Source organism: Aythya ferina, assembly GCF_964211825.1.
Source record: "Aythya ferina genome assembly, chromosome: 1".
Classification (NCBI taxonomy): Eukaryota; Metazoa; Chordata; class Aves; order Anseriformes; family Anatidae; genus Aythya; species Aythya ferina.
The window spans coordinates 202,830,310-202,855,627 of NC_140296.1; the positions used below are offsets into that span (position 1 = coordinate 202,830,310).

Consider the following 25,318-nt stretch of genomic DNA (forward strand, 5'->3'; position numbering starts at 1 on the left):
AAGGCATTTAAGCACATGTATAACTAAGTGTGGGAACAGTCTCCTTGAAGGCAATAGGATTACTCACTTCTTAAGCAGTTACCACATGTTTAAGTATCTGAATCGAGGCCTAATTATGGTGCTGGTTGACTTCTCGTGTGCGCACCACTGGGGCAGATCTCGCCAATCCCTTAAAGCCACAAGGACAAGCGTGTGTTACATGGGCTTTTAATAGCTGCTAGGTTTGTCTTCTCAGGCAAACAAAAATAAAAATCCTCATGCCCTAAAAAATAAAAAGGTACTTTATAAATATCAGGTATTTACATGTGTGAAACTCTTTTAATGTGAAGTGTTTTTACACACCCATGAAATGTACAAGCAATGAAACGGTACATCGACAAAGACTAAAAAACAAAACCAAAGTATAAAATATATTACAGGTCCACCAAAATAAATTCACACTGAAGAAAAAAATTGACACAATAGAAACTTTGTTTTTTAAAAAATAGAAGATATTTCACAAAAGCTTGAACATGTTTATTTTATGTTAGTACTAAAAATCAAGGGAAAAAGCTTCATATATTCTTGTCACAAAAATATTTACCAGCCACTTTTTATTTCCACATTATGATTATCTGGCTCAGCGGGAGTAGAGGCTGAACTGCATCCAGACTACAGAAATCATTCCAGAAGGTCTCCTCAGTTTACAACTTACTGCAATTTACATTTTCTTCTCCTCTCGTCACCTTACTGCAAAGGTTCCAGAGGAATTCAAAAGAAATTGAGAAGGAAATATAACAGGTATGTACAACATTCAACTTTGTTGCTGCCGAGCCACAGGAGTGGGAGCGGTACCATTAACTACTGAAGTCTTCATATCGCTCTGTGCAAAAACGTCCCTCGGTAGGTGAAAGACAGCATCAGAATGTACCAAAATCCAACCCCCTGGGCTCGTACAGCCTGAAAAATGCAACAGCCCCCAACGGACAAGAGATCCTTGCCCTTGATTCACTGCAGAGTCAAACCCAAAACACCCGGTGACGGAGGGTGAGAGGCGAGCACACCGCATCCCTCTGCGATGGAGCCAGGGCCGAAGTGCTGAAGCGACCACACGACTTCAATCCACAGCAAGGTCTTCAGTGTGCTCTGTGCTTCCTCTTCTTGTGTTTTTTATCTTTCTTTTTGTTGGCACACTTGGAGCAGAACCACTGGATCTCTTCTGGGGGTGCAGTCGTTATCCCGACGCAAGGCCTGTGGAGGACAGGGAAATGTGGTGTCATTGCAGAGAAGTAACGTTACTTTTATTTCTTACCCCAAGAAATTAAACATTTCAGTGGGATACAGGATCTGGCCTTCCTCCCCTTCCTCCCCCCAAATTAGCAGAGCAATTATATCATCACTGCATTGATTAATACAATCATCTAACAGAAATGTAAAATAAACTTGCTTTGAAACAAGAAAATATATCGAAAGGACACTCAGATAAGAAATCGTTTTAATAGAAAATATGACCGCACTTTCAGGAATAATAGGCTAGATTTAAAATAATTTTAAATGCTTCTTTAATACATCTGCAAAAAAAAAACCTTATGATTTTATGTAGCTGGTTAAAAAAAAGGCCTAAAAAGTGATTAATTCCTCGAACCCCTTATATGAGCTGACATTTATATTACTGTTCATACAATGCTTCATAACTTGAAATGTCTATCTGTATACACTGTGCTCATAATCCTGTACTTCTTTCAAAATTACCGGAATCAGCCATATTTCCTCATCGTTTCAAAAACAACTGTTATCACCGATTCCCATTAATTAAAGTAACACTCCTTTAGTTTAAAATCTGCTGCTTCAAATTCCAGAGAAACAGAGATAAAAGTATCTTCCAGATTATTAAATTGGGCACAGCAAAGCCATTCAAATATTCCCAGCCTCACGAACAAAAAAAAAAAAAAAAAAGAAAAAAAAAGGGGGGGTTAATAATATAGCCACAATCTGCGGGGAACGGCAGAACAGGATGGATGAGAACAACTTACCAGTGATACCAATCATCGCAGTCATCACAACCTATCATTGGACTGCCATCATCTGGCTTGTTACAGCCAGGACAGATCCAGATCTGGTTACCCCATTCGTCTCGGATCTGGTGCAAAGAAAAAAGGAAAGTTAGCTGGTTTGCAGGGCAAGCAGGCAGCAAAATCAATATTTAAATAATAATTAAACAACAAAAAAATTGTTGCTTATCCAACAAAGCTTTTCAATGGTCACCTTTCTTATTTAGGACTTCTCTCACCCTAGGTGCTCAGCATTAGGTTTTAATTGATTTTTCCTATGCTGTACTTGAGGCAAAGGCATGCATTTTTCTGTATTGTCCCGTGAACCAGCAAAGCCAGTTGTGCCACCCGACCTACTCACAGCCACTCACACAGAGCAACCCACAGAGCAGCCGGGGCTCGGCCACACAATTCCTGCTCTGTCTATACACCACCACGACCAGAAGGCTGGCTTTTCACATTTCTACCCTCGTAATGGCGAGAACGAGCTACAGCAGGCTCCTGCAGAAGATAACAGTCTTATGCGCATGTAAAATATCCAGTGCAATGTGGATATGTTGCTTTATTACTTATTAGCCAAAGTCTTCAACTCGACTAGCTGATAAGATCAGGATATAAAAAAAAAAGTTGTTACTGAGTAACTTTCCATTCCCCTTATGACATTTATGTCACAGCACAATTTACTAAAGGGTAAATGAAACAAGAGAGGCAGATCATTTACAGTATTAAGCAGCTGCTTGCCGGGTTTATCATATTCAGAGTTTCATGATGTTTTTTAATGTTTATGCCCTGCCAGAGCCATATTTGTATTTTTAAATTTCAAGTGCTTTCTTTAACAGTTCTTTGGTAACAACATACGTGAAAAATGTCACAAAGTCCATCCAAAGAAGTGTAAATTCCCAATATAGAATACAGAATGCCTGGGGTATTACCCTGATTTCATCATTCCTTTATGGAGATTTGCACATTATAACCCAATCTCAAAAATATGAACTGTTTTGTTCTCAGCTTTTGTGCATTAGTGCAGTTACACGTATCTAAGACAATAACTTTCTGCTATCTGTACAGCTTACGAATGCGATATTAAAAAGCAGCAGATGAAAATCCCCAAATGTTCTTAGGGGAAAAAAGAAAACACAACATAAAGCTACTACACGGTGGTCTGTACATCTTACACCCCTGCCAGAAAAATCAATAGGAATATACCAAAGCTGCAACCAACACACCACTCTCGACTGACTCCTCTTAAAGCCCTGCACTTCTGTGTGATCTAAAACTGGAAAAAACAAAGCCCAGGAATATTAAGCAGGGACCAAACCCTTCCCAACCGCAACGTGCAGCATCACACGATGAACTGGCTTTTGAAGCTCGCTGATTGTAAGGCTCAGTCCTACCGCCACGCTCCCACCTGTGGGCACTGCCACTTGGCACGTGCCCCATCTGGGCACTGCCAGGTTTGGGCACCAGTGGTGACACCTATAGGGAATGCTGCCTGACACTGCCCCATCAGGAGACAGACACCCCAAATTGTCCAAACTTAAGTTTTCAGGGGGATGCTTTTTGGCAGAATGCTCGTCTCGGTATTTTAGAAGATCACGGGCTGGAGGGGGGCAAGGTGGTCCACCAAAACCTCTTTGTGTTTGTTAAGAACTTGGGCTGCTGAATGAGGATGTCAAAATGTCTCCTAACTTCGTGTTCCTTGACGAGCCAAGGGTCGTGGAAGGAGGGACAGTGTGTGACTGCCCAATGCTATTTTAGTACAAACCATTTCGAGTTAACGATCAGAACACACTTACTGAGATACTATCCCGCAGGGAGATCCCACATAATAACTTTTGTTTTCCAAGTATAACATCATCCTTTGTCCTTCCGTGCAGAAGGGAGTCGTGTACCCCTGTCACACTGGCTCCAATCTTATCTCCCCGAGAGCTTTCCCATGCGCCCTTGGGAACGCCATTTCATCATTCTGTGTCCTGGATTCCCTTCATACAAGGGGCTAATAATTATTAATTATTCCCTTCTTCTCCAACCTCTTTGTCAGCTTTTTGACTTGGAAACTTCTCACATCGGGAGTCTCTCTGCCTGCATACCTACTTGGATCCTACTGCAGTAAAGCCCTGGTTTCAACTATAATGTTATAAAAGAAAAATAAAGATAACCTGGAGCCTACTGAGTACGGTTCTCTGAATTCTCCCTGAGGTGCTAAGTGTGTTACCACTGAAGTACTGGCCTTAGGAAAAGTTATAAGTTTTCCTTCTTTAAACTATCATCATCTCTAAATTATTTGCCTTTAATACTGCGGAAAATTTGCTGTAGTGCAGTATTTTGAAAATGCTTCTCTCCTAGGGTGTTTTTCAAAGCTTCTGGACACTACTGTAATGTGTAAGAGTGACACCACATTTATGCTGTGATGGAGAAGGTGAGGATACATATCCTTCACCCTGAAGATATGCACAGCTTATGTGAGGTAGTCGAGTACTGTAACCAACTCTGGAGTGAAATGTAGCAGCTGTTTAAATAGAGACCAGTAACATGATACAACAGTTAAGCAAGGAAGAGCACCTTCTCCGTTAGAACCAGCAGGGTAGATTTACACTAGGAATCTTTATAAAAACAGGAATTAAAAAAAAATCATGTGCATGTTACAATTAAAGTAAACTCTGTAACAAAAGCAAGTTTCAGGTGCTTTAAATGGTGAGATTTTTAAACTGGCACCCGCTATAGATAAGCAAGGTGTCACCATCCAAGCTGGAACTCAGCCAGGACGGGGAGGATAACAACACTGCTGCTACTGTTGGTGGTATGTGCTGCTCCTCAGTGATCAAAAACGGTAGGGCTTCCGTCTTACACTGCATCTAGAGCAGAAATTTGCTGTAGCAAAACAATTGCAGTCCTGCCCAAAGGTGTGTCCACACTCTTTTAGAGAATGTAGTTCCTGTGTTGTGTTGTACGGGAGACTTTTCTAAAGGAATGAAGAAGTCTTAACGCTGCCAGAGAGACCAAGTTCAGAGCAAATGTCAAACAGACTGAGGAGCTAGCTACAGACTTCGAGAAGCACAAACATTTACAATTTCTCTATGTTGAGGAAACCAGAGTAGTGTACTCTATGCACCTCAAATGATGGCTAAGTCACATTCTTGATGTTGTGTGAGGGCTTTGTACTTTACCCGACTGACAGCAAAATCTATGGCGAGTTTGACATTTGAGGTTTCAATTCAGTGCTTATGAAAGCATCTATAAAAAAAATCTCCATCTCCAAAACTTTATGCTCTAGCTCAGTTAGGTGAGGATAAATGGGATATAACTGGACTTGTTAGAAGAAATTTAAGTGTTGGGCTGGAAACATGGGAAAATACCAACCTAAGTAGTAGTGTTTTAATGATTAACCTTTCAAAACAAGTGCACGGAAGCAAGAGGCAGATAAGAGTTGCTTAGTGGAGAGCAACATCGCAAGTCCGGCACCCTCAGTTTGAGATGAGTCACCACGAAGCTCAGCAATTGAGAAGATGAATGTGCTGGGACAACACATGGCAGCACGCGTTACCTACCACGTAAGTACTGACAGTCTCGGTCACCACGCTCCTGACAGGCGCTTTGGAGCCTCCGGCCGCAGAGACGGCTGGAGATGGAGGTGGAAGCACGACTGGCGAGACCGTAGGCTGCGGAGGAGGAGGAGCAGGAGCTGGAGGAGGGGTGACATGGACAGGAGCTGGCACCGGTGATGGCACAGGTGGAGGTGTTTTGGGCCGGCTCGCAGGAGTAGCAGGTTTGGCCTCCGGGGCTGGCACCACTTTGCTGATGACTCTGAAGGACCAAAAAATGAGAATCGTTAAGAGCTGATGGGAAAGAAAGCACCGCTCGATCACCGAGCAGATACAGAGAAAATATAGTGCAGCTGATTCACATCACCTTTAAGTCAGCACTGAGGCTGTTTCAACCCAGCACAAGGGCTGCTCTCATTGCTACACCCATCCATTCACAGACCCTGACGAGCGGACAGGATAAAGTACAGAGCTATTACAAAGTGAATGTCGGGACAGCCTGAACCACTCCTTAGCTCGCTGTCATATAAATATTCTCTGTGGCTTCACTAAACCTTGTTTCGTTAAGTTTTATTACATTAGCTCAATTTGTGGGAAATATTAGAAAGGAAAGTTAATCAGCTGTGAACAGCACTGATTTTAATCTTCAAACTGCGAGACGATATCATCCTCTTAAGACTCTACATTAGGGGGTTCTGCAAATATTTGCTAGTTTGGTATTTCTTTCCTCAAATGTTTATGAAATCAGCAGTAGATCTAGTCAGGACAAATAAATGACGCACACTATATACTCAGCAGTTAAAATATTGCTACTTACTCGAGTAGCTGAAGTAGACAGGATGTAGCTCTAGTAAATAGACAGTATAGAATAATCTTGCCCAGGAAGGGGGATATATGGGGGACCCAGTATTTATTAACGAATGTTGAGACATGGTGTTATTGATGTGCCTGCATTTTAACAGACAAGGCCCTTACAATACGACTCGAGACTGGAAACACGAGAAGAAGGAAAAGGGCTTTTTGTAAAACAAAACAGAAAAACCCCAAACAAAACACAGGCTAGGACTATTTGTTTTTACCACATTTTGGTAAATCATTTAACTTATTTATATATGAATGGTAACTGTGGGAGTGCAGTTCATTTGTGAAGGGACTGGAGGAAGAAGGAAAATTAAAGAAAGGTTAGACATTCCAGGAAGGAGGACATCTTAAGAAAGGAAAAAAAAAGGCAGACATTGGTAGGAAAACCATGAAGATCGAGTTGGAACAACTCCTGAGAACGAGGGGAGGAAAGCCCAGCTCCACTGTCAGTGGGAACTTTATGTGCAGCTGAAGAGTTTTCTGCAGCTCCTTTATGATATTCAAAAGGCAGTATCGATAGCATCGGAGACCTCATCTGCAATTCAAGTCAATAATCCAAGCCATCATTAGAGAACAAGCTGGAACTACATGATATTTAAAGCTCAGCTGAGATAATCATGTTTTTCTCCCTAGATATGCCACTTGCCCTACTAAATCAGAACTATGGCAAGTACGAGGAAAAAAGAGTGAAAGGAAACAGAGCAATGGGTTTGTGTTTATTGACTAGTCTGCCACATCACATCCAGGGAACCATAACACCGACCTTCTGAGACCCCATGTAAGTGACTACCGGAGGAAAACCAAAACCAAGGAAGTTTAGAAACTTAGAGTGGAGCAGAATCTAAAAGCTGATGGATGGTCTTCCTGGCCATCCCCTGCACTAAAGGCTTTCACACTGCTTGAAAGTCATCTAGCGATTACTTCAGGGGCCTGATTTCGGGGCTCAGGCTCCCCAAATGTGTCTGAAAGGTTCCTGACTGTGTGTCAAACCAGAGCACTCTTAACTCCCTGCCTGCAACATGCAGAAGGAAGGAGGTCCTGCTATCACGTTGTCCTGGGAGCAACCTAGACGTCTACTCCTGCCCCTAGTTAGGGGGCTACCTTTGAAAAAACACTGTTATCTCCGACCAAGCAAGCTTTCTCATTGTCTCTTCAATGTCTGCGATGCATTTCTGGTTCAATGAAAACCTTAGCACATGGCTCACTTGGGCTCTTTCAGGCTGGCCACACACCATCTCTGATGCTGCTTTTGTGCCTTCTTCCTTCCACTGTTCCCAAAGCTGAACGCTCAAGACCCTGGGTAGTGGCACTACTCCCATGGCTTGTACAGTCACCCCTTTGACTTAAAAGCCTCCTCTTCATAAAAATAAAATAAAATTTGGCAATAATAAAACTGTGGAGAGGAACAGAGAACAAAATATTTGGCTCAGCAGAAGTCATTTGTAGGGTTTCAAACATCATTATTCCTGCTTTCGCTGCGCCCACTTCTACCCCCCTCCAAGTAAACAAAGTCCTGCCATGAGTTCTTCAGAGAGTCAACCCTTCCCTGGTCTGTACTAGGAAAAGTATTAGCTAATAGGACTTTAAACACAACTTTGCACACAATGTAAACAGTTTAAAAGAAGTATTAGCTAATACAATTTGAATAAGAGTGACCATGCCCAGCGAATGTATTAAATTAAATTATAGTTTCCTGGCCAAGATAAAGCCAGGTTCTCCTCCTGAACAGGGTCTTCAAAAGCCATTCTACTCATAAGTGCAGAAACTGTAGGGAACATCACGAATAAAATCTTCCAAAACTACAAATATTCATTAGCGGGTGACACATCCCCATTGATTGGCTGGTTTGCTTCAAGTGTGCAATTAAGACACGTTCAATATATAGGGCAGCTTGTTTATCTTGATTTTTAGAGCTCAGTTATCAAAACGGGAGATCGGCATTTTGGAGCACGCTTGGGCCTACCACTCCCTTGGGCTAATAAAGTTCTGAGACTTTAGACTCCAGAGTGGAGAAATGAATGGCTTCGTGCTACACCATTAGAGGCGATGGAGTAATCTCCGAGAGGGTGGTTGGGCCTGTCCTCCTTCCTGAAAAAGGGGCTGCACACATGGCAATATGGAGGTGGGGAGAAATCAAAGGGAAATAGCAGTCCCACGACTAATAATTAATGTTACTTCAGACTTGGAGAGAAACCTGATATCAAAACAGTATGTAAATGATGGCAAGATTTACGAGATCTATTTTATAGACAAGAAAAGTGAGGCACGGAGCACGCTGCAAGTAGGCGGTACTCGCTGTAGCAAAGCTTCGATCCTCCTGCTACTGAGGTCCATGCTAGGTTTTAATCAGCACTTTTGGACATCACCATACCTGTATCGTTATATTCTATCCCAAATGAGTTTTTCCTATGCTTCCAAAATCAGGACCTGTAAGTCTGTAGGTACAACACTACATAAAGATGAAATTTCACCTCCTTTCCCCTCCTCCTCATCCATAAACTCAAAAACTGGAGCTGGATTAATACTTTTTGAAGTCATAAAACACAAATGGACGTCAGCCACCATCAACACGCTCAGAGTCCCAAGATGAGAATCACACTTCTCTCTGCAGGCTGCTCACCTGGTGATGTATCACATCTGTATTCTACACTGAAAGATAAAAATCAAAGCTGTTTTTGAATCAAAACAGTTCCCCCAGAATGAAGAGGTGTGAGAAAACCCTTGGAATAGATGTGGTAACAAGAGCCTCCGTATATCATAACTAAAGGCTACCACTCCCTTTTGAAAAAACAGAATTAATGTAAATGTTGTGCACCTGGTTGTGCCCAACCTAAATTCTCTTTGTATTTCTCCTTAAATGCTAACAGGAACTGTACTTCTTAAGAACCTCGGTGCTTTTCTAACTGAACACATGTATCCATAATATGTTTAAAATAAACCCTTCACAACATTAGAGTTAATGAAATCCCATTTTCATCACTACTCTGGAGCAATCACTGTTCACATAGACACATCCAAACCCAAACTGGATGAAAACGGCGTTGGCTCGCAAGCAAAGTGCAAATTCTCCCCAGCTCTTTAGCATCACAACAGGTCAGTCAGTTTATAATCGCCTCTAATTGGCATGAGCTAACACGCCACATCTGGAGCAAAAGGAGGCTCCAAGGTGTGAAATAGTTTGCTATCTTTGGAAGCAATTTATTTGATTTTATTCTGATCCTTATGGCTGAAAGCCCCGTTGACTGCTTCATATAAACATAAGGAAAAGACACGTGCACTGAAAGGAAATGGCTTTTCAAAAATAGGATAAGAACCACAGAGCTGAATGTCTGCTATGAGCGATGGGCTCCAAAAAATGCTGTGTCAGGACTGAGAAAGGTCTGGTCAAGAATTATGGGAATCTTTGTTTCTTGGAGGTCAAGCTCCTTAAAAATTGTTTCACGTAGGCTCTGCCTAAAAGAGGACAACACTTTAGAAGTCATAATGACCCATTTTTAAGCAAGAAGCATGAGCTAAAGGGTCTCTGTACATAGAAAAATGTCACCACCAACCATACTGACATAATTAAAGCTAGCACAACTGCCACTCATTATTATGGGTGACATTTCTTATCTATTAGTGTTGATATTCCCTTATTGATACAAGTTCCTCAATGCTAGAAAGAGAGGTGGTGCAACTATTTTAATTACTGAGAAATCTCACATTTGTAACTGAGATTGTTTCACCAGAAAAAAAAAAAATATTGAAATACTCTAAGACCTATGGGTAGAAGTGTCAAAAACACCCAGGGGAATTAGGAACATTTCCATATGGTTTAGATTCCTCACAGATTAGAGGTGATTTTGAAAATTTTATTCCAACCCTGGAGGAGAATCAGTGTAATTTAAGCTCTGTAATGTAAGCTAATTCCCATATTACTTTTAGAAAGGGAAATTTAGTTTTTATCTCTTGTGCCCTGCTGAATATTTTATTCTGTGCAAACAAGTCGTATTGGCAAACAGAGGCTCCACAAATATGCGCTATGACCAGCTTGCGTGTTTGCAGGGTGCCAAAATGCATCAAACCTTCAGCCAAGCCCCTAGCAATTTTGCAAGTGAAAAGACTTCAATACTTCACCTTGAAATAATAATAAAAACGTATTTTTGTGTGATTAATTGCTTTTAGGGTGATATTCTTCTCTACCAAAGAAAACAAGCAATGAACACGTGTTCCAAGACACCATCTCTTTCTGTTAACACTGCCTGGCCAAACACGGGTGGCACGAGGTCCTTGTAAGCACCTGGGGTTTTGATGGTGCACACAGAGCTCCTATAGCTCACTCACCATTTCATCACTATGGCAAAACCCCACAAACATCCCTTCCCGGACAAATGAGGCTAGCAATTTCACAGGCATCATGTCACCTAATCCCATTCACAAGTTTATTGAGCTTCGTCTTAAAACCGGTTAATCTTTTTGTCCCCACTATTACCCTGCTTCAGGATCGCACCATTCTGGTGGCACAGAAACCTCTTCTAATTTCCAGCCTCCATTCATAGCCAATTAATTCCCATTTGTTTTTGTGCCAGCATTGTTCTTTAGCTTAAATAGCTTTCTCCCTGCAAAATGTTTACTTGCCTGATGTATTTGTAGCCAGCAATCATATCCCCTCTTCACATGCTAGACTAAACACACAAAGTTGTTCTCCTCTCCTATCATAACAGAGACTCCTCTCTGCTTCCCCTACCAGTTCTCCAAGCCCTCCTTCGCACCTGCTCTCAACAATTCATTGTTCCTGAAGCAGTGTTCAAGAACTGAATATAACATTTCAGGTGAAGTACCAACAGCATCTCAGATGATGGCTTGGACACTTCCACTATCTCTGCTAAAATGACCACTTGCAATGCATCCTATGGTCACCCTTGGATCATGGTGGCACCTCCACGATCAACTCATGATCCATCACCCACTTGACTCACCTACCAACTGGTTCTAAGTTTCTCTTGGCACTCTTCAAATGCAAAAGCTTTAACTGCACTTTTTCTTGTATTGAATTAAAAATGAGTTTTCCCTTGTATTTGAGGGGACCAAGTTCTTTCCAGACGGTACTGACACCGTCCTTCAACCTCATTGACAAAAAATGACATCAGTGCTCTACCTTCTATTGGGACTAAATTTTTACTGAAATCATTAAAGCAGACCAGTCCTGAAACACATCCTTGAGCATGTTCACTAGTGACCTTCTCTCTGGTTAGATAAGCTCTCTTATTACTCTCAGTTGCTATCTACCTTTGAGCTAGTTCCTTACTAAACAGCTCCTCTGCTAATCCCTGTCTTTGTCAGCTTCACTATGATAGTATTAAACATTTTCCTAAAATCCAGGGAGCTCAGATTTGCTACCTTTCATTCATCCCTTCTCCCGACAGGAGGACAGCTGTCAATTTTATTCCAGCCACGCACATATGCGTGTCCCAGCTCTTCTCCACTGCAGCTGAGGCTTTCCCTTGGAGGGGAAGCAATTTGATTATGTACTCAGCAACTGCTTCTTCCTGTACTGCAAAACCAAAAAAAAAAAATTGCTCTGCAGTGGGAGGTGGAAGCAGTCACTCTCAGCATTGGTGGTGGAAACAGATATCTGAGATGCATGGCAAAAAATCAGCCCTGCCCAGCCACATCTCCCGCAGGGACTGCCAACTGGACCATGTGAAAGTAGAGAATCAGTTATCAAAAATTGTTATCAAGCTGATTTAGTATGGCTTACTTCCATGTTGTATTTTATTCCATTTATTTCCAAGCCTTTAATTAGCTCTTCCTCCAAAATTTGTTCTGTAATTAAATGTATTGCTGTCATCAGATACCTCGATTACTTTGCCCTCCTTCCACATTTCTGTTTTCCCTTTTATATTATTTATTAAAATAGGTTTAACCAACATTGAATTTTAAAATAAAACTAAATGTATTCAAAACTTACTTGTCACTGAGTCTGAAAATTCACAAGCCAGGTATTTTGTAACTTGGGAGGAAGATTATCCTGTTCCTTGACATCACTTTGCAAATGTCCTTATATTTTTGCTTCTCAATCCATTACCATTAACTTTCACCACTGTCAACCTACTGCCATTATCCCTCTTGTCTTAGGTTCTCAGTAAAGGGCAGAACAGACATGGGATCAGAGGCAAGATACTCTCTTTGGTGACCAGTGACAGGACCCAAGAACAGCATGAAGCTACGTCAGGTAGGTTCAGGTTGGGCATTAGGAAAAGGTTCTTCACCAAGAGGCACTGGGACAGGCTCCCCAGGGCAGTGGTCACGGCACCAAGCCTGATGGAGATCAAGACAATGCTCTCAGACAGAGGGTGTCTGAGACAGACTGAGTTTTGGGTGGTGCTGCGTGGAGCCAGGAGTTGGCCTTGATGATCCTTGTGGGTCCCTTCCAACTTGGGATATTGTATGAGTCCCTTCTTGGCTCATACTGACATTATCCTTCATCTCCTCCCTGTCTTCACTTCCATGATCCTCTCTTCCTTTGCAACATTTAATTCAGCTTGACTTCTGGTGAGCCTGACTTCACCTCCACAGCCTTCTGCTCTGAAGACACAACCCCTCTGCTAACAGCCTTTTTCTGCTAGAGGTGCTATGCTTGCTCTCAACACCCATTTTGAAGGAGTTACTGATGCATTTCACTCATTTCCCCCTTTCCACAGGCAGAAATCACCACTTTTGAATCCATTAGGTCTTCAGTCCTGCTGACTTTTCCAGCTATCTCCTTTGGTTTACAGGCATCTGCACTCTTGAAACCAAATTACAGGTTTTCTACTGTTTATTTTTCCATCACTTTAAGTAAAACAGAGTCCTGTCTGTGGCCTCCACCCTCTGTATCTGTTACACCAGGCTATTTCTCCCAGCAACCACAACCGCCTTTCTGCCAATGACTCCCACATCTCCCTCCTATTCTTTCTCACCATCCTGACTTACAGCTCGGGATGGTTCATCGCCAGTCTGACAAAACACAACTGAGCTGGTAGCGTGGCGTCTCGCTATCTTTCATCTTCTTTTCTCTCTTATCATCAATAACAAAGCTGCTCAGAGCTTCGATGGGAAAACCACCTAACATTATCCCCTTGTGCTGAGCTCTGAACAGCAAAGCCAGAAGCTGGTAAAACATGTTTATGCCAATGAGCTCTTTGCAAACTTTCTCTTATGTGTTCATTGCAAACTGCCCTTTATCATCATTTGTCCTGGGAAATGCTATGGGATGCATGATCTAGAAGCTACATCTACCCGTTTTAATGGGAACCAGGGTAGAATACAAAATTTCATTAACTACTAGGAAATTATGCCAGCATGGGTTTAGGAACGTCTGAAATGGTAATTTCCAGCTTGTTACTGAGAAATACTTCTGTAAGAAACATACAAGATGCCAGTCCTGAACTTGTAGGCTCTGTATAGGTACAGCTCAGCTGCTCATAGGGTGCTTTTACTAAATTTGGGTAGGACCACCTTCTTCTCTTATGTCTAGGGAAGGTAACTTCTCCATGGAGCTCTTCTCCACACACAGCTGTCAGGAACTAAAATATGAGTTCTTTGGTGTATGTAGTTTACTTACTTTTGTTTAAAAACTTCAGTAAAAAGAAGCATCTCCATCAAAGACAAGCACAAATCAGTACCCATCTCCTGCAATAATCCTCTAACGAGGCAAAACTGTTCTTTTAAACAAATACCCATCTGCCTTTCCATTCTTTCACACGGATTGGATCGATTTATGTTGTACTTTGCAAGGGCAGCTGCTCATGCCCATTTACAACAAGCAATTTGCTTATGTGTCTAAACATGCCCGAAGGTTTTTTTTCTTTAATTGCGTTGTACAGTATACAATTTTTTACTCTTGAGCAATAAGCAGAAAAATCAAAGAATCTCACAGTAACTTGTTTTGTTTTCTAATGACTCAAGCATTTTTATGGATTCACTTTTGGAGTCATCACCCGATGTGGCCAGCAGCAAAATGAAAATAATTCGCCACAGCCTACCAGCTACCATAAACAGGATGAATAATTAGTTGGGGTGGCTTCTGTAATTAAAAAGAAGAAAAAAAAAAAAAAGAAAAAAAAGAAAAAGCTAAAGACTAAATCTGAAGTTGGAAATAACTCACATACAAGGAAGAAAAAACTATTCTGAATCACCTTTAGAAATATAAACCAATTATTTACGTGTTTCACTAAAAGGGATATGATATTCTTCTTCTTCTTTTTTTTTTTTTTTTTCTTCATGTAAAAGCTGCAATCCTGCAGCAAGGGAGGGGCTGGGGAACCTCCACTGCAGCGAAGAGGACTTCTGGATGGATACAAGACCACACATGAGGCTTTCACGGCAGCATTGGGGCCAATATGTTACACTCCAAAAGAACAATCAGGAAAGGGATATGAATCATACCCCAAACAATATCTCCATTAAAATGCGTATCCATTCAGAATTTGAAAAGGCATTGAAAAACCAGTCCTCCAGCTCTTCTAATTTAATGATTATAGAACAGAAAAATGCGGGTCTGCATACACACACACACAGATTTATGAGAGCAGCCAAGATCACTGGAATTCCTAAAGCACACCTCTGCAGCCTTGGAGAGGAGCAAGATCATTTTTCATCGCTCTGCCTCCTCACTTAGGTGGTCTATTGATCATATCAAAACCGATTTAACTATTACACGCTCTTCTCTGTCTTACAGCAAGAGCTGGAGTGACACCCGGGGCGTTAATTCTGGCAAAGCACAGTTAACACAAGCTTTCACTGCTAAGTGCTGCATTGTAAAATAATTGGGATACCCATTAGCACTGCAATAAACAGAGACTTTCGCTGCTCGGCCTCTATTGTTTAATTTTCCCAAACAGTGGTTTCCCTTTCTCCAGTTTTCTCCCCGAAGTATCACTTTTTCCCTCCTATTTAATTCCACAGCAAGCTCTCCTCCAGAGCTTTCTGTTGAATAAGCAACGTCTCGCGGGGTAACCAACACCGCCCACAGCTGCGTCCCACAATAGCCCCATGCTGCTTGCATTACGTCTTTTGGAGGATTTGGTCACGGTGCCTTAACTGCTACAAACACTGCTCTTATTCATGAAAACGTGCGGAAGGAGGGGCTTCCAGCAGGATTCCTTTACCTGTTTCCCCACCACAAAACAGTGAAATAAATGGAATGGGTCACGAGCTACTTGGCCGGTAATGCAAACCTATGGCTTGACAAGTCAATAAAAAGCCAATCCTTTCCTCCCTAGCCACACACAGGGAGCCAAGGCTAGAGGCAAACAATTTGGATGTGCCTACAAAGGGAGTTTAATGAACCCCATTATTCAGCTATTGTGGGCAAACACGGTGAAGACAGCAATCTAAATTATCAACGTCTGAATGGCTCCCTGCTAAATAGCACCCAAAGTTCAAAAGTTTCTTCCCAAGGTCTTGTTTATCCGTAAGAGAGCAAGCCCATTAAAAATGAAAGTTCATGAATACCCACCAGAGATGATAGTGTCAAAATGAGAGGCATTCTTGAAAACTACATAGGGCAGAATTCTACTTTAATTGAAGCTAACAGCAAAGTCCTATCTTAGATATCTAGCCAATTACACAGCTCAAAAAAACACATTTGTTTGAGTACCTTCCAAAAAATGCATATTCATGTTACACCAGCAATTACAGATCCCCAGTGAACTCTGGGGAATACCAACACAGTCTGCCTAATTTCTTTTCTTCAACCAGGTCAATAAAAGTGTATTCATGGAGCTGCCAACAACTCTCATCTCCTCCTTTGGTGCCCTTACCTTGTTTAAGCCTGACTTTGTGTGTTCCCAAGAAAATTTAATCTCCAGAGAGTTTGCAGCTCAATTCCTGTAAATTAGGCTTGTTGCAGATAGGATATCCACATTTTAGGCATTTGTTTTTGGAGACCGATACCCTATAATAAATTTGATGGAATCCTGATACAGGTTAGATGGTAAAGCTTTACACAATTTCAAAAAGCATGAATAAAGAACTGTTCGATTGGAATTCTGTTGCCCAACTGCGGCTGCACTTCAAATAATCAATTCTTGAGCAAGTAGCAGTGATGACCCAAGCCATCGATTTATGAAAAATAAACACCTTCCAGCAGTCCAGCTGTGTTTCAGGTCAGGATAGAGCTTCAGAATCATGCCATTTTCTCAAGCTGTATTTCCTTTCAGGCTTTCACTTTGTCAGACATATGCCATTTGGCCAACTTATAAAAATACGTGTTATGAGCACCCTACTGGGGTGGAAATCCTTGGATGGTCAATCACAGAAACTCTAATAAAACAAAAAGAGACGGGACAGGCTCCCCTCTTAGTCCCAGAAAGATACTTCTGAGTCTGTAATATTACTCAGAGAGACTGCACTTAGAGGTTGCAAATTAATTTGGTCCATATTGCCACTTGGCTTTGAGGTGCCCTACAAAGGATGTCAGTTAGTTAGGCTGGTGGCTTTTGTCATGGGCATATCATGCTGTTGAGTGAGCCTCCAAAGGAACGTAAGTATGCCCCTGGACTGATAACATCCTAGCAAGCGATAAAAAGCTTTAGTGGAGTCAATTAAATATCTGGATAAAAAGAAAAATATCTTCTTCTATCCCTTAATCCTTTTCGGATTTTATTTTAAAATCCACAGGTTATTTAATACACATTTTTATAGACACATGGACACACATTTCTTAGCATGTGTGCTATTTTTGTGGAGAAGGTCACAGATCTACTCGCTTTAAAAATATGCAAGACAAGGGGCAATTTCAGCCGAGCGGCTGGTCAGATTTACAAGTTAAACACTGTTAAAATACCTGTCCTTCCCCTATTCATGTCTGTCTTCCTGCTGACGGCAGGGAACACACCATCAGTGCGGCAAAAGTCTGGAGCAAAAGCCCAACATTTTAAGATAAAGTTCAGAGGCTTCATTTCACAAACACATGAATATATATATATGCGCACATATATCCTGCTTCTGCGTCACAGAAGCACTTAATGACTAACGAGTGGTACTCTGCTTTGTGGTCTGCCATTAGTGTTAGAAACCATGTGTTTTTTCTTAAAAGTTGTATTTAAATCGTATTTTATGTATTTTGTCTGTATCAAAAATTACAGCACACGCTTTTCCTGACATTTATGGCAACTGTGCTCGTAACTGGAATGTCAACAGCTCATCAATAGATATGCTTTTTAAAAATTTACATGTATGAAACTCATGTGTATGAAAGTTTTTAAAAACTTGTGTTTATGAAATGTGATTTTTGCTCAGGAAAAATAACGGTACAAAAAGAAACCATGATTCAACTGAATAAAAGTATTAATTTCTGCTCATCATTTGCAGATGATTTAAAATTGAAAAGTCTATAGTAGCTTTGTGCTTTTTACTATTTTTTTTTAAAGATAACATCTCTAGTTCCTTCCTATACTAACTCAGTTAGCAATCTTCAACCCTGATAACACTGGAGTGGAAAAAAAACAGTGAAAAACCCTTCCTACATATCATTCAAATCATATCTAAAAAGGTGGTCATAAATATTTCAGAACCCAAGCAAACTAATAAGAGCTAGGCCCATTAAGGATAAGATCTTTTACAACAAATTAAATAAAACAATTTATTGAAGCCTGGACTTGAGATAAACTAGATTTACTAGCTGACCTTTTATTCATTTAAAGAACAAAATTAGCTCTAATTGCATTAGAATGGAATCCAGTAAATTTCTTCTAATGTGGCATCCAAGCAAGTATTGCTGTAATTGTTTACAACTAAGATGGAAATGCTTTGATTAGAATCTACTTTCTTCTTGTTTTACTGTGCAGTTAAAACACTTCCAAAAAAACCTGAAGTGGAACAGTTTTCCAATATTGGTCTTTCCATCGTTCAGCAAGAGCTACATTTTCATGTCCATTAAGCTAATGTCATTAACTGCCATCTCTTTTGAACTGATGGGTGTTCGAAGAATGTTTGTGCACTAGACAAGCTCGACTGTCCACTACGTACTTGTATTCACCGAAATAATAGAAGTTCTCTGCCACAACCAGCACTGCTTTGTATGCTGGTCCATGCAGAGAAGCTGAGAAGCAAAATGATAGCAAAATTGTTTGCTCCACTGCAAAGGCGTCTTCCTCAGCACTGCTGCATTATTTGAGTAGACTCGTGCTGCCATCCTTTTGCTGTATTTACAGGGAGATATGAACTTACACTTTAAGTGCCATCAAATCTAACATCTTTTCTTCAAATATCTGAAATTTGGAAGAATTTCCTCACAGAAAGGGCAGTTAGGCACTGAACAGGCTGCCTAGGGAAGTGGTGGAGTCACCAGCCCTGGAGGTATTTAAGAGACATGGACGTGGCACTGAGGGACATGGTTTGGAGGTGGACTTGGTAGTGTTAGGTGATGGCCGGACATGATGAGCTTATGAGTCTTTTCCAGCCTAAATGATTCTATGAAATACTTTGTGAGCTCATCAAGCTTTGCAAGTACTTCCATTAAAGACAATGTTTTGCATGAAGTTCAGACCAGCTTCCAACTGAATAGGTATTTAAGTTCCTCCCAAACCCTCCCAACAAGCTCTTTCTCCTAACAGAGGAAACTGAAAGAACTCACTAGTCCATCTAGTTTTATAACTCATCAATTTCTATCAGTCCCCAGAAACTCTTCTGACATATTTCCATGGCCACTCACAATAATTTTAAACAATTCCATGCTAGTAAAGTCTCCAGAGACATCTGAATCAACACACAACAATCCCACCTGACAATTAGCTGATATTCAGACCTTTGTTATCAACACAGAAGAAATATAAATTTAACTTTCCCTCAACATAACATATCACAGAAGCCTAGCTTTTATTTCTGTCTCTTACAAGCTATGTAAAAGGTTGATGAACCTACTATGGTCTTGCAACTAAAAACTTTAATCCAGGTAGCAGAGACTTCTGGTATACCTCAGAAGCCCAAATCACATGTAATGCTTTGTCTCAGAGCCACACCAGTCCTTATAATGATCACTACATATGAAAATTAAAATATGCTCTAAGTCAAGACTGAATATTAATTGCTTAGGATGAGAGCAAAAACATTTAGAGTAGGGCAGCTCACCTGCAAGCCCTGCTGCATTAGACATTGGACACCACACAAAACAGAACCAAGGCCACATGGCACAAACTGGGTTTCCTTGTGCAACAGCAGATTTCTTTCTGGGTTTTGCCTTGGAAAACTATGACAAATCCTAAAAGCTATTACAAAGCTCCAAAATTTTGTGTTTGCCATTGGTCAGAAGGTGCAACTTTTACAGGCAGTCAATGTTAGAAAGCCCATATGGTAGGCGTAGAGGGGAGATGTCTAGGGAAGGAAAGGGAAATGAGTACACAAATAGAGATGGAATACTAAGGACTGAAGCCTCATCTGGTTGCACAACCTGAAGCAGTATCAAAGATAAGTATCAAGTGGTGAAGATGGAGTTCCCCTCCCGTGCCCCGTACCGATGCTGCCCAAGCACTTTTTAGCACTGCCTATCAGCTGCCTCCAGAACTCCTCTACCCCTGAAGATCTCTGCCTTACTGCTTAATTCTTCCTTATTTTGTTGAGAAACTTTAAGCTAAGTCACCTGTCAAGGTGCCAATAGAGAGGTATATAGGAAACTGGGATAGAACTGCGTTTCCCAGAAGGCCAAAAACTGAGATGTCAGTATCTCTGACACACTGCAAGCTAGCAGACCTGAAGATGATGTGATCACATGATTTGTAGGAAGCAGATAAAGTCTGAAGTCTCTTTTCAAAATGTGTGTGGGCGTGAGAAAGATTGGGGTGAGATAAGAGGGGAAGCAAAATAGTATTTTGGGTACTAAAATATGGTTTCAGAACTATGATCTACAAGTTCTGCCTTGAAAATAAAACTTTTTTCTTTTTTTTTTTTTTTTTCTGATATCAACATTTCTACAATCCTTGATCAGAAGAGTTTGAAAGTATCCATAGCTCCTCGAGATGGAAACTGGATTTGCAGGCTTTAAATGGACAGTCTGTCCAGCTGCACATGTTCAGGTTGCGTGCAGAAGGACAGACAGCTGTCCTGAGATAGCAAGTGCTTTCATACGATCTGAGGCACAGAAGTTTTAGATCACACTCATGCTGTGGAAGGGAGACAACAGGAATGGTGGAAAAGCATAGAGAGAACAGCAAGAAGCTTTGATATTTGGGGTGGTGTCCCATCAAAACCATCCTTGGTTGCTTCTGTCCCATAGCAACTGCAAACCAACATAATTCACAGTTACCTAATTGGCCAAAGAATAGAATAGGGCAGCAGAGAAAAACAGAACAATCATCAGAGATGCCACTCAACTTATTAAGCAGAAAAATTAGTGATTAGGGGATTTAGTTCAGAATGTCTATAAAAGAGAAGCAATTAGATTAGCAATGTTTAATGGGATAATCAGAAAGGAAAAATCTGTTTGGTGCTCAGGTTTACCACCAGACACAAAAGTGTAGTCTATGCAATCAAAAACAGACAAAAAAATGATTAAATGAAACTTTCACACATGAGACAGGAGTAGCCTACAAAGCCCAGTGAGGCTTGGTTTCCCCAGAGTCTCTACCCACCTGCTTATGCTGTATGATCTCAGGATAGGGATCATTCTATTTATGGCTATTCAGTACTAAGCAACTATTATTTGTACAGCAGCACCCAATAATTAGGGAGCTAATGGAGAAACATTTGAGATGTGTTAGGTACACTCAGGAATAATCATCAACAATTATAATAAAACAGACACGCATAAAGGCATTTCAATTGTTATGCTTTAAAGCATAAAACAACTGTTAGCTGAAGTGCATTATGAAACTTGGCTGCAGGTTACTCTAGCGATACCCATCCATTATGGAAGCCTGACTCAGTGTCACCGGAGGTAGCATATGAGTCTAGATGGAGTCTCGTAATCTTGCCTGGGAAAAACAGGATGGATGGAAGATGACAGGTTCCACTTAGAGCAAAATATCTAAGAAGTTTCTCTTGGTACGTGTTCTGCTTGATTTTTTGTTAGAATGACCAGAAGATGTCATAGCTGCATGAGTGTCATTTGCCACTAATTTTTAACTGTTTTCCACTGAAAATAAGAGCTGCCACATGTGACAGATGATGAATTGTGTTAAGCATCCACCTTGCAGATGGCTTTTTTTGTACTTACATCTTGTCTTGGCCTGCACCCACTCTTAATGTCAGCCGAGGAATAACCGGTGATGGAGCTGGAACAACTGGTTCCACCTTTATCTGTACAAGGGAACACAATCACCAATCAAAGACTGTAAAGAGACTCCCAAACAATATTAATTACATGAAAGCACTGGTAGAGTTAACCAGAGTATACTGGCTTAATACTTTTACTGTTCTCTCACGCTTTGTGCTGCAGCACGGATGGTCACAGTTTGCTGGGAGCTCCCAGCCACGGCAAATCAAAAATACAAATTCTGAACTAAAAAGTCAAATTGAAATTCCCCTGACTTTGTAATAGCCCACATACTTCTTTACAAGTCTTACTGATTTAGCATTTATCTAAAAAATCCGGTATGTTTATAAACAATTACATGAAATGCTTTGACCTTAGTGCTCAAACTTGACAGGTGTTTGCACTTTTTTTCTGAGACTTAAATTCAAGCCATTATTACCCAGATTCATCACATAAATGTACTGTGGCACTCTTCAATCAAAGTTACACACAGGAAAAGCAAATAAACCTCAAGCACCGACGCTGAATTCTTTATGAAAGTGCTTATCCACATACACGTAACAGAATCACTGCTTTTGAATGCAGTTTGGCTGAGGTTTCTAATGGTTATTTTCCAGCTGGAAGTCAGATGGCCTGATTTTCAAACTCGGTATCTGGTGGATTTGGATCACTAGAATATGTCCGTAAACTCTTTGAACTCTGCCATAATTATCAACTTTGAGCCAGCCAAAGCTACTGCTTTGCAACACCTGTACAGAATCTTCTCAGATTTGACAGTGAAACTCTAATGATTTTCCATACAGAAGTTGCCCCACTTATATACATATATAAGAGAAATATATATAAATACACATTATATATATTTATATATACACATTTTATGTATATATATATGCACAAGGAGATCACATTTTGAGCATGTGCATCACTGTATTTAATAAAACAGGAATTTAGTAAAATACGGCCCAAGAACTTGTGAGACAAAAAGAGCAAGCATACACTGAATGGAAACCTGAGCAATTCTTGGTGGCAAGAATCTGTTTTAAAATACTTTCATAGAGAAAGAGAAGGCACACAAACAATTTACAGCACAGACTAGTGCAGGAGACAGCAGGCCAGAAGGGAAGGGCTCGGGTAGGACTTGTTAGGTCTGCTAAGGACAAAGTCCTGTGCCACACACCTTGTCTAAAAAATTGGACATCAGGAGATGTCTACTCCAGAGAGAAGGGCTGCAGCTTGTGCAGTATTTCTGTTTTGATACTGTTAACCACATTTTTTGATAAAGCTCTCTGTGGATATGTATCAGCGTGCTTCACAGGCTACTCTCTACCCTTTTGTTTATACAGCCCAATTTTTTGTTATGTCATGCCCCTGCAATGTTGCAAGAGTTTTTTTTTTTTTTTTTAATCTCTGGAGCTCCCACTGGCTGGGACAATTTCACTGCTGCTTTCCATGTGTAAGTCTTTTAGCTGCTTTCCTGGCATTTTAGACTGTAGCATCATCCACTGAATGGAGGCATGGTATTGAAGCCTGTGCTTCAAGCACACAAAGATACCTACCTCATTGGTCCTTTGTATCAACATCCTCTGCATTATTATTTATATATCGCAAAGCTGTTCTAAGAAATGGTGGCAGGGGCTCATATGGCAGAAGGAAAGCACATAAAACACTTCTTTATGTCAAACACTAACAGCACAGTCTGCTCTGAGAGGAAAACTGGGCTCCGCAACAATCCACACTCTTATCCTTTGATGCAAGAGGAGAGGAAGCATCTTTTTACCAATGGTTTTGTGTGCAGGGTTGGAGCAGAACAAAAATTAAGGAGCATTCACAGCGATATTGTGGATATCCTGGTCCTCCTTGGCACCGATGGCAAGATTTTCACTCACGAGTAAGAGCTGTTTACTTTGGGACAGCAGTGGCAAGCCCGGCCCCGATGTGAGGACGGCTCCCTTGCTCGTGAGGCTGTTCCTCGACTGCTTTAGTTTACAGCTCAGCGTATTAAGGTTAGCTGAAACTGGGTCAGCAGCTGCTTCACGAGCTGCTCAGTCATTCCTACAGCATGCCTGGTAATCTCTGTCGTAGAAGCGGGGTGTAACTGCTTCAATTGTCTGCTCTTAATTTGGCACCACATGCAGGGCAGCACCCTTGCTCCCAGCCTCATCTCTGGGTTCCCAGGGCAGCACCCCAACACTTCGAGCAGAGCACAGAGCTGCAAGCCCTACCCGGTCTCCTCTTGTTCAGCCCTGAGACTGAACACTTTAGGCTTTAACTTCTGCTTTCAGCCATTTATGTGGAGTACTTGGTACTTCTCTGAGTCCTTCTGTCCAAAAATGTGGGGTAAATTACACGGAAAATGGTATAACCAGCTTCAATTCCCCAACAGGATGAGGCACATGCTTGCATAATAACTGTAATTATACTCAAAAAAATAGAAACGTTACCACTGATTCTTATACAGAGTAAACTCTTCTGTTTAAGAACACCAACAGCTGCTACTTACTGCTTTATGTAACGTGTCTGATGGTTTGTAATGGCCAGCAGGGGCTGAAGTTTTCAGCAGCCCCCAAACCTACCTTCCAGGTTGTACTTATACCTCCAAAGCAGATGCGTCGCGAGCAGTAACTCCATCATTTGCTCCTAAAGCACGACCGCTGCCTAAGTAAGTCATTGCGTGATCTAAAAGCTAAATTAAGGAAACGTGTACTTTTAGGGGTTAAAAGGAAAGAGCAGCATTCGGGAGTAATACTGGGAATTGGGGCCAGCAGAAGAGCATTTACAGTGGATTACTAAGCTTCCCAAATCACCAAAGAGGTAAAGTCCAGCAATATAAGACTCCTTTGTAGCTAACTAAAAATACATTGTCAGTGGATTTGTCCAGTTTTATGTATAAGCAATACTTCTTTCACCTGAACTAATACTAGTAGTCATATAAGCCCCTTATTGCCATGTGCTGCATTTTTTTTGCTAATCTTCAAGGATTTAGCTTCTTTGCCACATACCTCAGGGCACCAACTGATAAAGCTCTAACTCTCCATTTTTCCAGGACACCAGCAGTGCGGCCTTGCAAAAAATGAAAATCGCTCAAGAGATTTAAAGGGGAAATTTATTTTTAAAATCCTGACTTGAAGCAAAGAGGTGGATTTAAAAAAAGCTTATCTATCAAGAATCAGTTTAAATTTTAATTCTATCTGGGGATTCTTTCATGCATTCTAGCTTTAAAGTTTATCTTTTGACAGGGACTTTTTGCCAAGGTAATGGGCAGCTTTGTCAATTTAATTTGTCCAAGTTTTTCTTACTGTTGAACTCTTTTTCCTAATGTATATATATTCAGTCCATACTCAAGCTTTATCAGTTTGTATTTGTTTGTGTAGCTGTTATATTGCTCTACATCAAATTAGATTCAGAGAATTGAAGAAGAAACGCAAAATCAAATGTATGAAAAACAAGCAACTTATCTCTATTTTATATAAGAGTATTTAATTTATTGAGGAAACTCTCCCAAAATTCTCAATGAAATACTGATAAGACACCTTGAGCATGAGGGGCAGGGAGACAGCTGCCATCCAGACCAAATGAGGAGCCCATGAAACAGTGTTTTGCAGCCTCAAACTTGGACATTAAATTAACATGGACAACTAGAGCACCACTCCGTCAATCACTGATTCATG

At 41.0% G+C, this 25,318-nt stretch overlaps 1 protein-coding gene across 1 annotated transcript in view; it reads right to left on the reverse strand.

The window, feature by feature from the left end:
• Positions 1–298: 298 nt before the first annotated feature.
• The window catches only part of TAF3 (TATA-box binding protein associated factor 3), a 113,086-nt gene continuing 88,066 nt past the window's right edge, over positions 299–25,318 (reverse strand). Inside the window, exons 4-7 of the mRNA XM_084503410.1 lie at positions 21,609–21,691; positions 5,579–5,834; positions 2,013–2,119; positions 299–1,230 (exon numbers count right to left, since the gene is read on the reverse strand). Of these exons, the coding sequence (XP_084359536.1) occupies positions 1,116–1,230; positions 2,013–2,119; positions 5,579–5,834; positions 21,609–21,691 (561 nt within the window). The 3' untranslated portion in view covers positions 299–1,115. The remainder of the gene's footprint in view (positions 1,231–2,012; positions 2,120–5,578; positions 5,835–21,608; positions 21,692–25,318) is intronic.